Genomic DNA, 17386 nt, shown 5'->3' on the forward strand with positions numbered 1-17386 from the left:
TAAGACTGAGGTAAATGACCTGCCAGGAGCCTTTCTTTGTGCTCCTGCAACAGTATCTTCAGGCCTCTTTTCTGTGAATCACATTTGACTGTCTTTATCCTTTTGTGTGTGTTCCTCCCCCATCAGACTGGGACATACTCAAGAAGAGATCGTGTTTTGTAATCCCCCATGCCTAGGTCACCAGTTTGGAATGAAGTAGATGATTGATGAATTAGTAAAACATGAAATCCTTTTATCTTCTTCACATCCTTCGTACGTTTGTTATGAATACATCAATTATTTCTGAAGCTGAGTTTGGGGAGGTAATGGCAGCTATCCTAGGGAGTGAGTAAATACTTCATGCTTTGGGGTATATAGTTCTTTTCTTCCTATACCCTTGCTAGACATCTAAAGTGCGTCTAAAATCTTTGAAATCTTGATGTTTTTTTCACTAGGAAGTCCAACGCTGTACGGCCGATATGAACATCACTGCAGAACATTCCAATCATCCAGATAACAAGCACAAAAACAGATACATCAACATTTTAGCATGTAAGTAATAAACTTGAAACTATCTTCAGCTGTGAGGAAATTAAATCTTCATGCTGGGTAGAAGCCTAAAGCCAAGCAATCAGAATCAGGATGCCAAGAGAGAATTACACTCTCAAGTTAACCTCTCATTAGCCCATCTTCAACCGTGTCTAGGAAGAAGTGGGGACATTGACTGCCCCGAGTCTTTCCTTAAGCCGGCAAATCTCAGCTTGTGAGTAAGGTGATTGAAAAAAATGTTCCTTGCCTCACTGTTCTCACATGAAGTGATTGCACACCTGATGCTGGGAACCAAAGTTTGAATGTCCTGTGGCTGTCCTGACATTGCTTTTAAGTGGCGAGGAGCCAGGGTTTTAAATACAAATAGGAATACTGAAAATTGAATCACGTAAGTGAATGCCAAAGTTGTCTAAGACTAGGTAGTTGGTCTACACCGCAAGTGATAGAGTCACCATTCCTTGTGGCCCATGTGCTCAGTTCTCTATACCGTATTTCCAAGGTCAAGAGTACTCTGGTGGTTAGGGACACAAACAAACATCCGTCTTACAGAGCCTTATGGAATACGCTAGGAGCACAGGCTACTTCTGTGGCTCTAATGCTACTTCTGATAGACAGTGGGGTTTGGGTCACTGGCAGATAATACATGCTTTGCTATTAAGGTCAGGGACACGCATGTTTATGGCTAACATACACTATGGTAAGGAACACATTCCATAGGCTTTTATAGTGCATTAAATTGAACCATTTAAATTTGAACACTACTGTAGATAAAGCTTTTTATAATGCTTTAGCGAGATAAAAATCACATACCATATGAAATTCACCCATTTAAAGTTAACTTATATTTAAATGGGAATTTAAATATAAACTGAATTTCAGTGGTTTTTAGTATATTCACAGTTGTACAGTCATCACCACTAATGTTAGAACACTTTCAGCACCCCAACAAAAAACCCCATACCCATTAGCAGTCATTCCCAACTCCTCCTTTCCCCCAACCCCTACAAAAACACCTACTTTCTGTTTCTGTGTATTTGCCAATTCCGGGCATTGGATGTAAATGGAATCCTAGACTCTGTGGCCTTTTGTGTCTGGTTTCTTCCACTTAGCATGACGTTTTCAAGATTCATCCATCTCGTAGCTTCTATCGGCACTTCATTCCTTTTTATGGCTGAAAAATACTCTGTGGTATGGATATGCCACATTGTGTTTATTCATTTGTCATTTGATGGACACTTGGGTTGTTTCTACTTTTTGGCTATTATGAATAATGCTGCTATGAACATTTGTGCAGACATATATTTTCAATTCTCTTGGATATATACTTAGGAGTAGAATAGCTAGGTCATATGGTAACTCTATGTTTAACATTTTGAAGAACTGCCATACTATCTTCCAAAGTGGCTATACCATTTTACATTCCCACCAGGAATATATGAGAGTTCCATTGTCCATAATCTCATCAACACTGGCTACATATATATATTATATATGTATATATGCATATATGTGTGTGTGTGTATATATATATATATATATATATATATATATATGTATTACAAAATATATACATAATCCCTAATGATGACTAATGTTGAGCATCTTTTCATGTATTGGCCACCTGTGTATCTTCTTTGGGGAAATATCTTTTCAGATCCTTTGCACATTTTTTAAATAGGATTACTTATCTTTTTGCAGCTGATCCTGGATACAAGTCCATTGTATAGATAAATAGTACACAAATATTTTCTCCCATTCCGTGCATTGTCTACACTTTCTTGCTGGTGTCCTTTGAGGCAAAAATTATTTTAATTCTGGTGAAATACTATTTTTCTTTTGTTGCCTGTGTTTTTGGTGTTCTATGTATGAAACCACAGCCTAAGCCAAGATCATGAAGATTTACACCTGTGTTTTTATCAAAGCGTTCTATGGCTTTAGCTCTTACATTTAGGTCTTTTATCCAAATGACTTTTACATATGATGCGAGGCAGGGTCCAAGTTTATTCTTCCGCATGTTGATAGCTGGTTGTCCTAGCACGCTTTGCAGATTGAATTGTCTTAGTGCCCCTATTGAAAATCAGCTGACCATAAATGTAGGAGTTTATTTCTAGACTGTCCCTTCTCTTCCATTGATAGCTCTATCCTCAGGCCAGTATCAATTTGTCTTGATTGCAGACTATAGCTTTGTAGTCGATTTTGAATCTGGAAATGGTGAATGCTCCAACTTTGTTCTTCTTCAAGATTGTTTTAGTTTTTCTGGGTCCCATGTGTTTCCCTATCAATTTTGGGATCGACTTTTATATTACTGCAAAAGGTGTAGCTGGGATTTTGGTAGGGATTGCGTTGAATCTGTGGATTAATCTTAACATTGTCTTCCATCCATGAAGATGGGATGTCTTTCCATGTATTTATATCTTTTACTCTTTTCAGTGTTTTACATTTATAGTTTTCCTTTTGTTGTGCTTCTTTTGTTAAATTCATTTAAGTATTCTTTTTGATGCTATGGCAAATGGGATTGTTTACTTAATTTTGAGACCTTGCAATTCTCATGTATAGAAATATAATCTTTTTAAAATATTGCTCATGTATCCCACAATCTTTGCTGAATTCATTTATCCTAATAGTTCTCCTTTGTGGACTCCTTAGAATTTTTATATACAAGATCTTATCATTTGCTATTACAGTTTCACTTCTAACTCTAGATAAAGTTTTTAAAGAACCACAAGTCATTTTTGAATCAGAGTACTGGTTTCACTTATGTGAGAGAATGAGGTAAACAGGACAACAAGGAAGAAGAATCAAACTGTGCTTTTCTCTCCCTTCTTTGAATGGATGGACTCTTGACAGTATTTGTTGGCCAACCCAGTAAAGGCTCATTTTGCTGAGATTATAAGGATTTGTCAATCAATATACCTTATTTCTAACCATGAAAGTCAGGGATATAGACACATGTGTGTCTTGAGTACATCCACACATATCATTCTCTCCACCTTGACAGTCCTTACTTCTGGTGACCTCAGTTCTTGGCTACAAGTATGTGGCAGAAAAGAGGGAGGAAATCACAGCAGCTTCTGGGTGGTATACCCAAGGGTCATGCTATTTCCTGGAAAGTTTACCACCTGTGCTTTGATGTGGTTGTACTTTGACCAGTTCATTTGTGGTTTCGCTTTCACAAATTCACATTAGATACAGTTTTATTTCCGTAGGTTCAGAAAGTTGGGTTCTGATGTTCATGACATTTTGTCAGATTCTGGGCACATAAATACCCATCATCTTGGTCTACCCCTATATTAAGGGCTAATTTAGCGTGGCAAAAAATGGGACAGAAATGTCATGAAACAACTAAACTTAATGTGCCAGAAACACAAAGTAGGAAAAGGCTTCTCTCACAGAGCAGTTACAACTCTTAGGTATATATGGATGTTGCCATACCCCCTCCTATACTCCTCCATTTTCCCAAGGCTATTGCCTTTCAGATTAAATATGAATTTTGCAACATGGAATACGTGTTCTTGTCAGTCTGAAAAATATACAATATAGTGGTATCGAGCTAGGACATAGCCGTAGGTGTCCAGATAACTTGGGGGAAAATTTTCATTTGGAGCCTGTTTCTATCAGGCAGCCCCCATGCCTATCAAATGTACTCTCAGCCTCCTGTCAGAACAACTGAAACAATTCACGGTTCCAAGGATGGAGAGTGCTTTCAAAAAGTGCTTGATATATAGTCTGAGGTCATTAATGTCTAGGCTAACTAAACCACTCATTGGACTTGTTTTTGGAATAGCCTTTTATGATTATGACTACAACCAGAAATGTAAACTTAACTTTTGCCCATTCTGTTCCTAGCTAGGGAAGATAAAATTATGACCTTCGCTTCATTTCATTGGCTGTCCTAAAAATTCAAGCTATACTTTGCTAGGTAACAAGAGGCATATAACCCATTCCCCTGTTTTGTGTTCATAAGCTGAAGTTAAGTGGTTCCTAAAATCTGATTGCTGGCCAGATTGCTGCAATGAGATTACTTTTAGGAATAGCTCTGGGTTCCCTCGGTTACTTAGGTTCTGTTGGGGTGACAGGGACTCTGAATTTGGCAGAGGAATCTCCTGAAAATAGATATTTGATGTTCTGGACCTAATAGAACAATATGCCTTTTTATATTTGTATCACTGGAAAAGAGGGCAATGGATAGTCAAAAGCCTCAGTTTTAAAATACAGGACAAGGAAATTTTGGAGGGTTACAACTTGAAATCATTTTACACGAACTAATAAGGACTCCAGTTTGCATTTCTTGGGCACTCACAGGTCAGAGCATGAGGTAGAAATGTCCCTGTGTTTTAAGATGGGTTTCAACGCTGTATTTTTGAAGTTTTACTTGTTGTTCTGGCCAAAGTTCTCTGGGGGCACTCTGGGAGATGCCGCACTGCCTGTTTGCCTTGTTCTCTGCTTTAGAATGCTGGTAGTTTTTGAATTACACATTTTGTTTTTGCTTTTTTTTTTCTTTTTTTTTTTTTTGTCCTCTATAGATGATCACAGTAGGGTGAAGTTAAGACCTTTACCAGGAAAAGACTCTAAGCACAGCGACTACATTAATGCAAACTATGTCGATGTAAGTCAGAAATGTTTTTATAAACCTGCTTCTGATAATTGAAGAGTTGCCACAGAGACTGTTGAACGTGTTTTAATACTGCACAGAGCTTTTACTAAAACACAGCCTATTCAATCTGGAAGGCACTTGAATTATTAACTGGTGTGTGGTACCCTTGCATCTTACTTTGTGCTGTGTCATCTTTGAAGGGCTACAACAAAGCGAAAGCCTATATCGCCACCCAGGGACCTTTAAAGTCTACATTTGAAGATTTCTGGAGGATGATTTGGGAACAAAACACTGGAATCATTATCATGATTACGAACCTTGTGGAAAAAGGAAGAGTAAGAGCCTCTTGGCTTAATATCTTAAATCATGTACCTTCATTCAAAACCTATTTATGGAGTACCTGCCGTAGGGTAGGAGCTTGACCAGGTGTAAAGAGTTAAGGCGATGAAAGGCATCCTCTCTGCCCGTACCTTGCTTGTAGTCTGGTGGGAAAGAGCTCAGCACTTAGAAGAGTGAATTAAATGTGGCAGTAGGAATGAACAGAACGTTATAATGGGGATGCTGCAGAATGGATGAATACATCCTCTGGGGCTGAGATTTGTAAAGGAGCTCTTGTTTGCGGTGAGATGTGAACAGTGAGGGACGAGAAGGAGTTAGGGAAGGACCTTCTAAGCCCAGGGAACACAGGGAAGCTGGAGGAAACCCAGTGTAGTGGGGGAACTACCGATAGTTCAGGCAGGGGACAGCAGCACTGCTGAAACACCCTAGCATTGAGAGAACCTTTTTTTAAGATGATGAATATTTGAGTTATTAGATTATGAGCTTACATTACATTATGGTAATGTAGGCTGGAATAAAGGCTAAGCCTCAAGTTCATTAGGTAGAGTCGCTTCAAGTTCACTTTGACTGTGGAGTCCCCGTTTCACCTTTGGTGACCCAAGTTGTGAAATGAAGATTTGCATTGTTACAAGACTCTCTTGCAACTCCGAATGCAGCCCAGACTCCTAAACGATAAGTAAACTCCTTTATAATGTAGCCAGCCCTATTTCTTACTGGCCAAATACAGGTTTCTTTCTTTGGCCCTCTTTAAAGTGCACTGTGTGTTGAAAGACGGTCACGAATACTAGACCCATTTCTCAAAGGATCTTGCCCACACTTGTCCCACGATTAACCACTTCAGAGGTATGTCTGCCTATAAGCCATTGGGCCCGTACGTTCCTTTCTCGGTCAACTACATGGCCAGAGTACTGGTTTTAAAGACTTATGAAATCACTTCATCGACAGTACAACCGTGGCATAAATTGCAGTTGCAGTTAACAACTTTTTCCTTTTTGCAGCGAAAATGCGATCAGTATTGGCCAACAGAGAATAGTGAGGAGTACGGAAACATTATTGTCACACTGAAGAGCACAAAAGTACACGCCTGCTACACTGTGCGTCGTTTTTCAGTCAGAAATACAAAAGTGAAGAAGGTACTGAAGGAATCGGGTGGGCTGCCAGGGCATCTCTCTTTACACTTGTACGAAAAACGGCACAACCAAGGCCAATTCTCATAACCAACTTGGCTTTAAAAAAGTATTTCTAAAAAACGTTTTTTCACAACTCGTTTGATTGACATCAATGTATGCTGTGAAAGATACTGGCAAAGCACATAATAGAATTTAACTGGCCTGATTAAATGCTGTAATCTCCCAGTGAAGGCTTCGCTTTTTGTTTTGTTTTGTTTTGTTTTTTTTAAAAAGGTCCTCTTCGGTTTTGGTGACCAGCAACTATAGCAGCATCTGCTTGTTGACTGAGCTTTTTAATAGCAATTTTCTGACAGTTTTAAAGCATTATTTCCCAAAGTGTGCTCCAAGGAATGCTAACCCTGCAAGATGCTTGCAAAAATCAGATTCTGCTGTTTAATAGGTATGGAAAATGAATGCTAGGTAATAAATATTCTCCGTTAGAAATGAACAGGGCATGCAAGTGACCAAAGTGCTAGTGAAGAAACCTCTTCAACTTTGTTTTGCCTAGTGCTTCCTAAAGTGCCTTAATACAACCCTTGTCTAACTGTTAACATCCTGAGATTCACACCCTGTGGAAAATGCTTTCAAGTTATCTCTTGTTCAAAAGCTGCTGTTGCACCAAGACTCCTAGACCACTGCAACATTACTAGGAACTCTAGGTAGATGTTCATTAAGAAAATGTATAGTTGCTCTAGAGACTTAGGAATGGCTGTTGTTTGTAGCAATGGGTATAATGTGGTGTTTTGTAGTTGTTTTTAGTCTTGGACATCTTTGAGAAGGTGTTAAAACTCCAGCCTTCCTGCCCCCAGAAGAATTCACCTTTATTCAAACTTTTATATACAATGTCATTGGCTCTGAAACCTATCTGTGCTCCAAGGTTAACAGTCCTTTGTACATGTAGTTTTTTCCCAGAATGGCAGAAGCATATAATAATCAAGTAGCATTGTATTTATCTGTGTTCTGATAGAGCTGTTACAAAGCCCATTTGTAAAAAGCCCATGGGAACCCTTCAGGTATTTAAGCATCGCCCACTTATTCTTATTTTGGAAGCAGCTTAGAGGGAGGAGGAAGTCAAATGGGAATGTTAGGTGTCTTGTGCAAGAGGAAAAAGTAGTAACTAAAAATAAGAAAGAAATAGGAAAATGAGAGTTAACAGAGGATTTCAGAAATGAAAGTCATCAGGCCTTGGTAGTACAGGGCCGAACACCTAACATGCTCCAGTGTTGAGTAATGAGCCCGAGTCATTCAAAAAAAAAAAAAAAAAGAACTTTTCAGAGGTATTTGTGGTAAGAAAAAAACATATAACAGCTAGTTACCCATTTGGGGAAATTTTTCATCCAAGTAGTTAAAATGAAAACAAAAAGTAGTTTAAAAAGCTGAGCCACTTAAAGGAAAACTACTCTGAAAACTTCATTTATGAAAGTGACAGATAAATTTATTATTGCTTTGACTCTGGAGATTGACCATCATTTGGCACTTAGGATCTTCCCCACAGCTGGTGAAGAATGTAAAGCAAGGACCAGCACTTAGGTTCCTGAAGGTTCCACCTGGACAGCGGAGAAAGGATGGGAATCCGGGCCCACTGTCAGATGAAAGCAAAGGACCAAAGCCTTCTGGAGTTGGGGCAGCAAGTCAGAAAATGGAGACCCTGTAGGCAAATTACAGTGTTTGAGATGGTTCTAAATCCAAAAAACTAGCGTCAAGTGTTCGTACCTGGTACAGTCTTAAGCCATACTCTCCCCCAGGAGAGGTCTGATACTTGCCATCCAGCTAGGTGGTATCTCCATTTGTGGCCTGAGACGGCCACCAAGAGGAAAGTACCTCGTTCAGGAACAGTAGTTAAGGCAAATGAAATGGAAGGTCCTGTTTCCTGGATCCTTACATTATTTCCTTATACCAGAATGCCTACCCCCTGCTTAAAGACCTCTTTTTTTTTTTTCCACCTTTCTCGTAGGGTCAGAAGGGAAACCCCAAGGGTCGTCAAAATGAAAGGGTAGTGATCCAGTATCACTACACACAGTGGCCTGACATGGGAGTTCCTGAGTACGCCCTCCCGGTCTTGACCTTTGTGAGGAGATCCTCAGCAGCCCGCACGCCAGAAATGGGCCCTGTGTTGGTGCACTGCAGGTGGGGCCAACATCCTTCTCTTTCTTGTGCCTGGGATTCGACACTGGAAGTGGGCAAAGTAGGGAAATGTGGACCTCACGGGCATGGACTACTGGGGCCCTGCTTTGTTGCTTCAGAAACGGAGTCTTGCTCCGTCACCTGGGACCAGTACAACCTGTTACAGTTAGATAAAAATCACTATATATTCTCCACATGTTCAGAAATCATGTGCTATTTCTGAGGTTGAAACAAAATGTGCTCTTAGAGAATCAATCTCCAGTTTTATAACATCTACGATTAATAAAATCCCCATTGTTTATAGGGAATCTTTAAGCTGCTCCTATTAATAAAAATCTGACCTTAAACACAAGTCCAGGGCTTTCTACACTAGAGAGTTTGAGATTTTGTATATGGCTTTTCTGTAGGGTTCCTCTAAATAATAAAATGTATTGTGAGAGTAAAAAGGCTTTTTCTTTTTTAATGTTTATTTACTTATTTTGAGAGAGAAAGAAAGCACAACCAGAGGAAGGGCAGAGAGAAAAGGAGAGACAGAATCCCAACCAGGCTTTGTGCTGCCAGAGTGAAGCCCGACTTGGGGCTTGAACTCATGAACCACGAGGCCATGACCTGAGCCAAAACAACTGACTGAGCCACCCCGGCACCCCGAGCAGCGAAAATATTTTTTCACTTTTTATCTTTGGTATTCAAATAGATGCTGCTTATTCTGCGAGTTAGAAAATGCCATGCAGCTAAGCATTTCTTCTGGGCTGTTGTTAATTACATGCGCTCACAAAGCAAGTCCTTTGCAGATGTTGGAACCCATCTCCTGTTTAAAACCCCGTGAAAACTACATTTTTCACTTAACCCATTGAGGAATCAGTAAAACGGACGAAAGTCTGTCAAAGAGCTCGGGTATCAGTGGAGTTGTGTGAGACGGGGAACCCACGGCGGGGGCGGGGAGAGGCGGTTCTGACAGAAGCAGCTTGTTAATCAGAACTCTGATCCTCCTTAGTGTTGTTTTTCTAATAACAATTAGGAAGTGTGAATAAAAGAGGCCACATTTTCCAGGTGTGCCATTCTGATTCTAGACCTGGGTAACTAAAGGAAGGCACCCCTTTAGGTAGGAACTTTCTAATACTGCGCAGACTAGGGAGGTGTGCAGAAAGGGGGCTTAATGAAAGGATAGTGGGTGGGGCACCTGGGTGGCTCAGTCGGTTGAGTGTCTGACCTTCAAGCTCAGGTCACAATCTCACGGTTTGTGGGTTTGAGCCCCGGGTCGGGCTCTGTGCGGACAGTTCCCAGCCTGAAGCCTGCTGCGGGTTCTGTGTCTCCCTCTCTCTGTGTCCCTCCCCCACTTGTGCTCTCTGCATCAAAAATAAGTGAACATTAAAAAAATGAAAAGATAATGGGTGCTTCCAGAATTACGGGGAGTTGGAAGAGCAGGCGTGAACTTAGACACCAAGGACATAACTCCCTACCTGGGGCCTCAGCGGACACAGTTCTGGTGTGGGGACAGCTCTGCCGAGAGGGGCCACTCTCTGTCCCTTGCAGATCCCCGACTGAACATCCTTTGCTTGAGCTGCAAGTGAGGCTGAGAAAGCAAATACATAATGCAGCCTTTTTATAAAGGCTGTCTCTTCTCCCCATCAAGACTCCTGAGGTGGGAAATGTCCTAAGGTAGTTTTTGGATGCTGTCCACAACGAATAACTTGTGTCAACTCTACTAGGTTATCTAAATGGCAAGGTTATTTCTCCGCTCACTCAATATTTAGATGGTAACTTTTCCAGGTTACTGTTAAACGAATGACAGTCCTAGTTGGGTGTCCTCATTTCTTCTAGCGCTGGTGTGGGCAGGACAGGCACCTACATTGTAATAGACAGCATGCTGCAACAGATAAAAGACAAAAGCACAGTTAACGTCCTTGGATTCCTGAAGCATATCAGGACACAGCGTAACTACCTCGTCCAGACTGAGGTAAGGGGCACCTTCAGGTGCTCTCACGAGATTTCTAGCACATGCCGTAACTGAAAGTTAAATGATTCCAAGGAGGCAAATTCCTCTCGTGGGGCTTGAAGGCATTTACAGGTTTGTATTGGAAGATGTCCTCACCATGATACTACTCATTGGCTCAGTTTCCCATTTCTGGGTGGCGCTCACGTGTGGATTTCTCAGGAACTACACCAGCACTCAGGAAGCAGACACAGCTGTATCTAGTGCTGTGTTTGATGCCGTGGGGAACTAAACATGCAGTCTGGCGTGAGAAGTAGAATGGTTCTAAAAGGTGATCATTAAACACATTTCTCCATTGCATGCTCCCTTGAACCTACTGTTTTGGGCCTAGTATGGAAAACACAGTCTTGACCCTAAAATAAGTAATAAGGGATAAACCAGTAAGAAATGGAGCAGGCCACCTAGCGGTAAGCGCAGGAGGAATTTATAGGGAGGTCCCTGTTAGAAGAGTTGCTCCGAGGTCGATTGCCTGACGGATCGAGGCGGTTACCCCTTACCAGCTCTTCTCAGTGATGACATATACTGTCCCTTACAGGAGCAGTACATTTTCATCCACGATGCCTTGTTGGAAGCCATTCTAGGAAAGGAGACTGAAGTATCTTCAAATCAGCTGCATAGCTATGTTAACAGCATCCTCATACCAGGAGTAGGAGGAAAGACGCGGCTGGAAAAACAATTCAAGGTGTGTTCCGAATAAATTTCTTGGGTTAAAAAACAAACAAACCAAGAAGTAAAGAAACATCTTCAATATGGGAGTCATGTCTTTTTTCCATGAATGTATGGACCAAAAGGGATTATCATCTGTATTCTTCAAATGTAATAGGAAGGAAATAGTTTTGACCTGTGTATGAATTGTCAGTATCCAAGTAGACAGTGCAGTGCTAGATTTCCTTCTGAGCAACTTAGGATTTGATCTGAGTGTAAACATGAGCAGCCCTTGGCCACAAAGACCTAATACTCAGAGTCAATCACTCCAGGCCAAAAAATATCTTCTGTATTCTTTTTGAATTAATCTATCTTACCCTTATTAAGAATGACTATTTGTTGGCACACTGTCCCCAAAATAAAGCTATCTGAAAGACTATCAGATAATCCAGAAACTAAAAAAGTTACTAAGGAATACTAGAGAGAAGTTAGCTTTCCCCAAAGGATTATTCTTTTGCTTGGATAGAGGCATGAAGTTTACAGATAGGTAAAGTTTATATGGAATTGACTGAGGAAAAGGTGAAAAACCAGACTATTAGGACCTTAGAGTAATTAAGATCGTAAGACCTCAGTCTTTTATTCTAACTTTCAAACACTGTCCTTCCACATTCTTCTATATATGTCTCTCATTAGTCTTTTAAATTCCTTTTTTTGCATGATTCTATATGTAATTTCTCATTTTGTATCAAAATGGAAAGAATGAGGTGAATCTGTGCAATTTTAGTTTTCATGATAAAACTTTCCATGGATTTGGGGTGCCTGGATGGCTCAGTTGGTTAAGTGTTCAACTCTTGATTTCAGCTCAGGTCATGATCTCACAGTTGGTGAGTTTGAGCTGCCTATCAGGCTCTGCGCTGACAATGTGGAGCATGCTTGGGATTCTGTCTCCCTCTTTCTTTGCCCCCTTTCCCATTTGCTCTGTATCTCTGTCTACAAATAAATAAAAATAAACGTAAAAAAAAAAAAAAAAACTTTCCATAGATTCTGAAACCATCGTTTGAGATTGTCAAGCAGAGTAACCAGCAAAATTAATCTTATTTTTCATTCCATAACAATTTCAAATTTCTGGCTCTCCTTTTATATCATCCTAACTATTCTAAAAACCATTTGAGGTCATTAATAATGAGGACACAGTAGTAGCTCGTTTTCAATGTTTAAAATTAATTCTTAAAAAATTTAAGTGCCGGGGCACCTGGGTGGCTCAGTTGGTTAAGCCTCCCACTCCGGCTCAGGTCATGATCTTGTGGTTTATGGGTTCGAGCCCCACGTCGGGCTCTGTGCCGACATCTCAGAGGCTGGAGCCTGCTTCAGATTCTGTGTCTCCCTCTCTCTCTGCCCCTCCCCCACTCATGCTCTGTTTCTTTCTTCTTCCAAAATAAACAAACATCAAAAAAAACATTTTTTAATGAGAATAAATAAGTGCCAACATTTCTTAAATCCTACCTTTTCTATTCCTGCAATATTTGTTTCCACATACTTCAAAAAAATTCATCAAGGGGCGCCTGGGTGGCGCAGTCGGTTAAGCCTCCGACTTCAGCCAGGTCACTATCTCGCGGTCCATGAGTTCGAGCCCCGCATCAGGCTCTGGGCTGATGGCTCAGAGCCTGGAGCCTGTTTCCGATTCTGTGTCTCCCTCTCTCTCTGCCCCTCCCCCGTTCATGCTCTCTCTCTGTCCCAAAAATAAATAAAAAAACGTGGAAAAAAAAAATTCATCAAAGAAATCTTTCCATTCCATTGGAAACCAAGTCATTGGTTCTTTCGTAAGCACTAATCACTTGAGAAGTTAAGAACAAGAGAAAAAAAAAACAAGTATCAGAAACTTGAAAACTACATCCAGGGCCCTTGACAATAGTCCTAAAGCATTTGGTGGAGGCCATTCCCATATGTTCCATTAAGATATATACCCCAGCCCTCCAAAAAAAGGGGATTGACAAAGTGTTCAACCAAGCTATATAAGAACAGGAAGAATAACCAAACTTCTGGGCTAATTACTTATAATGGCCTTAGAACAATGTTAGTTTAGTTCAACAGAAATGTACCGAGAACCTAGTGAGTTAGGTTCAAGAAACACGGTTAGCTCTTAGGACCATAGAGCAGTCTTTTCTAGTGTAGGCCCACCCAAATCTCATGTGCCTGTGAGAAATTACAGAGGGGAACTTCCAAAAATCAGTGACACTGTCAGCCAGAAAGTCTACATTGATTCAGTAAACATCTACTACTCACACAGAACCTGTTATCAGAAGCCTGTGGCCTGATAGTAGAAATGAGACGGGTGTGCACATCACCAAGGGAATGGACAGAAGTAACCACTACTGAAACACAACAATGCGTTCTTTGAGGTAGAAAAAATGTTTTTTTTTCTTGAGTAATCTGATTATTGATGGACCTTTTTCGCCAGATCATCAAGCAAATGCTGTCAATTGTAATTTCTGTTTCATTGGTTTGTTGTTTTCCAGCTCTGCTGACATTCAAATGCTATATAACACTGTATACATTTAAGGTGTAGAAAGGAATGACTGGATGCCTGCATTATATTATGAAATGATTGTCATGTTACGGTCAGTTAACATGTCCACAGTTACACCTTTGAATGAAGACTAAAGCGTTACTTTTCTTTCAGCTGGTCACGCAATGTAATGCGAAGTATGTGGAATGCTTTAGTGCTCAGAAAGAGTGTAACAAAGAAAAGAACAGAAACTCTTCGGTCGTGCCATGTAAGATCTCAAAATCCATTTGACTTGGTGGAATGTGTTAGTATTTTTTCATTGCATTTTATGTATTCTGTAAAGAGGCAGCTACTACCAAGGGGAAGAGTTCTGCCAGGAAAATTCAGGCACATCGATCAGACTAGCAGGGGCGGCTGTCAGTGCCAGCGAACGGCTGCCTCGGTGCCACGTGAAGTCTAGCTTCGGTTCACCTCGAAAGCCCAGAGTTGTGGGACTTCCACATCCTAACTAAAAAAATGAATAAAGCCATTATCACTGTGGCATGAATACTCCTAGAAAGCTTAAGGATCTCTGACTAATCCGTCCAACCAGAATACATTATTACATTATCCTGGCTATTGAGGTCAAGGCACTATGCAGACGGGGCCCTTTGTATCCATAGCTTGGGACACGGCAGAGGATGCTATGTGTGTGCTGAGACACAGGCGTGGCTGATCGCTGGAAAGATGATCTTTCCTTGACAAAGGCCACTGTTTTCTAAGCCCTTTGCCAGGAGAAAGATACGGATAAGGCTATGGCAAAACAGCAGAAGTACAACGTGTGGGTATAATGGAAAGAATATCAAACCGGGGCTAAAAATTACCTGAAATCGTGTCATCTCTGCACAGAGTGTTCTTTTCATGCTCTGCTGTGAAAACCTCTCCGACAGTAAAATTTGATTCCTATGTTGCCTCTGCCCTCCTGGGACTGTGCAGCAAAATTCCATTGACATTCTCCTTAGCGGAGAACACTTGAGCTTAGTTAAAAATATAGGTAAATTTTAACCTGAAAGGGGATCCAGGGGAATAGGTGACACACCGAGTGAATCTCAGAAAGCACTATGTGTTCTGTGTGTATAATAAGGCAAACGTGGCGTTTTTGTTTTGTTTCCATACCATAGCCGAGCGTGCTCGAGTGGGTCTTGCACCATTGCCTGGAATGAAAGGAACAGATTACATTAATGCTTCTTATATCATGGTGAGAGTCAACAGTTAATTATAAATAAATTCAATTAAACTAAAAGGTGCTAAAGAGCAGATACCACCTATGTGGCTGATTTCACTTTTCAAATAATTTCTCGATGTGTAATATCAAAATTAGCTTTCTGTATCCGGAGACCTCTAACAAAAGACTCCTAGCCAGTGGGGGTACAAAAATACTTTAAGAGAAGTGTTCATTAAGGAATTAATTTTGTTGTTAATTTCACCCATCTAGCGTTTGAATAAATGTTGAAATTGCCGTTAAGTAAAAACAGCAGGGGTAACTAGGAGGAAATTTATGTGGAGCAAAAAATATCTACACATGTTAGCATATACAGCTAAAAATTAACCAAATGTACTGACTGCCTTTTTCAATTGTTTTTGTGTGGTCAAAACAATGCCGTCTTATTTCGTGAACATATTTTACTTACCCCGGCGTCAGAATAAAATGTTTGTAACTGCTGATTTTCCGTCTTCCTAACTGAAGGGCTATTATAGGAGCAATGAATTTATTATAACCCAGCATCCTCTGCCACATACTACGAAAGATTTCTGGCGAATGATTTGGGATCATAATGCACAGATCATTGTCATGCTGCCAGACAACCAGAGCTTGGTAAGCAAAGCACATCTGCTATATATTAATGAGCCTGTGAGGCCAGAAGCATAAATCATTTTGATACCTTAGCACAGGGCTACACTGTCTGTATGTGCTAGGGAGGGTATTGAGACTTCCCTTCTTGAAGTTGGAGCAAGTTCCTTTTGTAGTCTCACAGTTAAGTGTCGCCATCGGTTCCATTACTTGATTCTCTAATGCTGTACATGGCAGGGCCATGGAAGGTTTTGTAAAGCCTTTTTTTTTTTTTAGTAACGTCATTAATATAGGATCTTAACCTCTGAGGTGCTATATGTCCCTTGGGAAAAATAAAATAGCATCTAACTATGTAACTGTGTTTACACGTACTAACTTGTTTAGTCCTCTCTACCACTTTATGACATAGATACTATTATCTCATTTAACAGCGAAGAAAATCGAGGGAAGTAACTTGCCTAAAGGGCATACATGAATAATTGGAGGCAGGATTTAAACCGGAGTGACCTTTTAATCCTTTTCTATGATGTGGCATGGGACAAATATCATAGCAAAGTTTTCCCAGTCCTTCCACCAAAAATTCGTATCTAAAGTACTAATTATCATTATCTTTCCCCCATACCTTAGGCAAGGCAGATCCATTACAGGGAAGGAGATACAGAAAGGCTATTTTGTTCCAGTTTAAAGGTGCTTCTAAGACCTTGGCTGAGCTACAGCCCTTTTCTCCTCTAGTTAGTCCTTCCCTGCTGTGGTCCCTAAGACCATATAAAAGAAGGGTTAACAAGTTTATCGAAATAAACTTAATGGCAGAATTCGTTGGGTCTTCAGAAGTTATGAGGACACGTAAGCCCACAAAACAAAAACGGAAATAAGAAACAATGAGGAGCTGCTTCGACAAGTATCAGATCAGTGAATTTTTTCGTCGAGAAAGAACAGCCTGTGATTGAACCCCTAGTCTTGACGACATGCATTTGACTGCGTGCCCAGTCAGTAGGAAGTTCACTTTGTCGCATTTTGCTCCAGTTTCAGAATACCAAGACTGCTTCTGTAGGAGAGAATGGCAACAAAATTGAGAATCTTCAACTCAAAACTGGAGTGTAAATTTTCAAATTAGCTGGCAATAGGGGTCTATTCTGTTTGGCGTGTGGAAATTGGAGGCATTTAGGGTTGTTAAAACGTTCATTTGTTGGATGAGTCAGTGTTTTGGTATTGTCACTTATCACAGGACAGTCACCAAAAGCCTCTACCCACGGGCTCGTTTGTATGGGGAGGCTGGACCAACAGAGTCCACGCGTGTTATGCAGACAGTGAGGACACAGGACTGCCCTGGAACAGGTCACCTCGGGCTGAGGGAGACCGGGCTAGAATCCTGAATGTCTGCCTTCTCAGCTCTGGGGTCGAAAGTCAGTGCACATTTTTCCTAAAAAATGTCTGCAGATTCTCTTTGTTTGCTTTATTTCTTACTGCTGTAATTTTACAAGACCATGATTCTGTGACTAGCCCAAAGTCACGGGTTCCTAGGTCAGAATGCACTGTTCTAGATATGCCTAGGCATCTTTGATCTACAAATGTATTTGTAAGCAAAATAACCATGAGACCAGAGGTCCTACTGAATTAAGAAGTAGCATGTATTTTTCATAGCATTTGAAGATGATCA

General features: G+C 40.6%; 1 protein-coding gene across 2 annotated transcripts in view; it reads left to right on the forward strand.

Moving 5' to 3' along the window:
- Positions 1 to 17386, forward strand: part of PTPRG (protein tyrosine phosphatase receptor type G) — a 713510-nt gene that overhangs the window by 678953 nt on the left and 17171 nt on the right. For both annotated transcript variants that reach the window (XM_030307145.1, XM_030307144.2), the window contains 10 exons: positions 435 to 531; positions 5052 to 5134; positions 5323 to 5457; positions 6460 to 6594; positions 8585 to 8757; positions 10576 to 10711; positions 11283 to 11429; positions 14073 to 14166; positions 15059 to 15135; positions 15625 to 15753. In XM_030307145.1, coding sequence (XP_030163005.1) covers positions 435 to 531; positions 5052 to 5134; positions 5323 to 5457; positions 6460 to 6594; positions 8585 to 8757; positions 10576 to 10711; positions 11283 to 11429; positions 14073 to 14166; positions 15059 to 15135; positions 15625 to 15753 — 1206 coding nt within the window. The remainder of the gene's footprint in view (positions 1 to 434; positions 532 to 5051; positions 5135 to 5322; positions 5458 to 6459; positions 6595 to 8584; positions 8758 to 10575; positions 10712 to 11282; positions 11430 to 14072; positions 14167 to 15058; positions 15136 to 15624; positions 15754 to 17386) is intronic.

This window comes from Lynx canadensis, chromosome A2 (genome assembly GCF_007474595.2).
Source record: "Lynx canadensis isolate LIC74 chromosome A2, mLynCan4.pri.v2, whole genome shotgun sequence".
Taxonomy (NCBI): Eukaryota; Metazoa; Chordata; class Mammalia; order Carnivora; family Felidae; genus Lynx; species Lynx canadensis.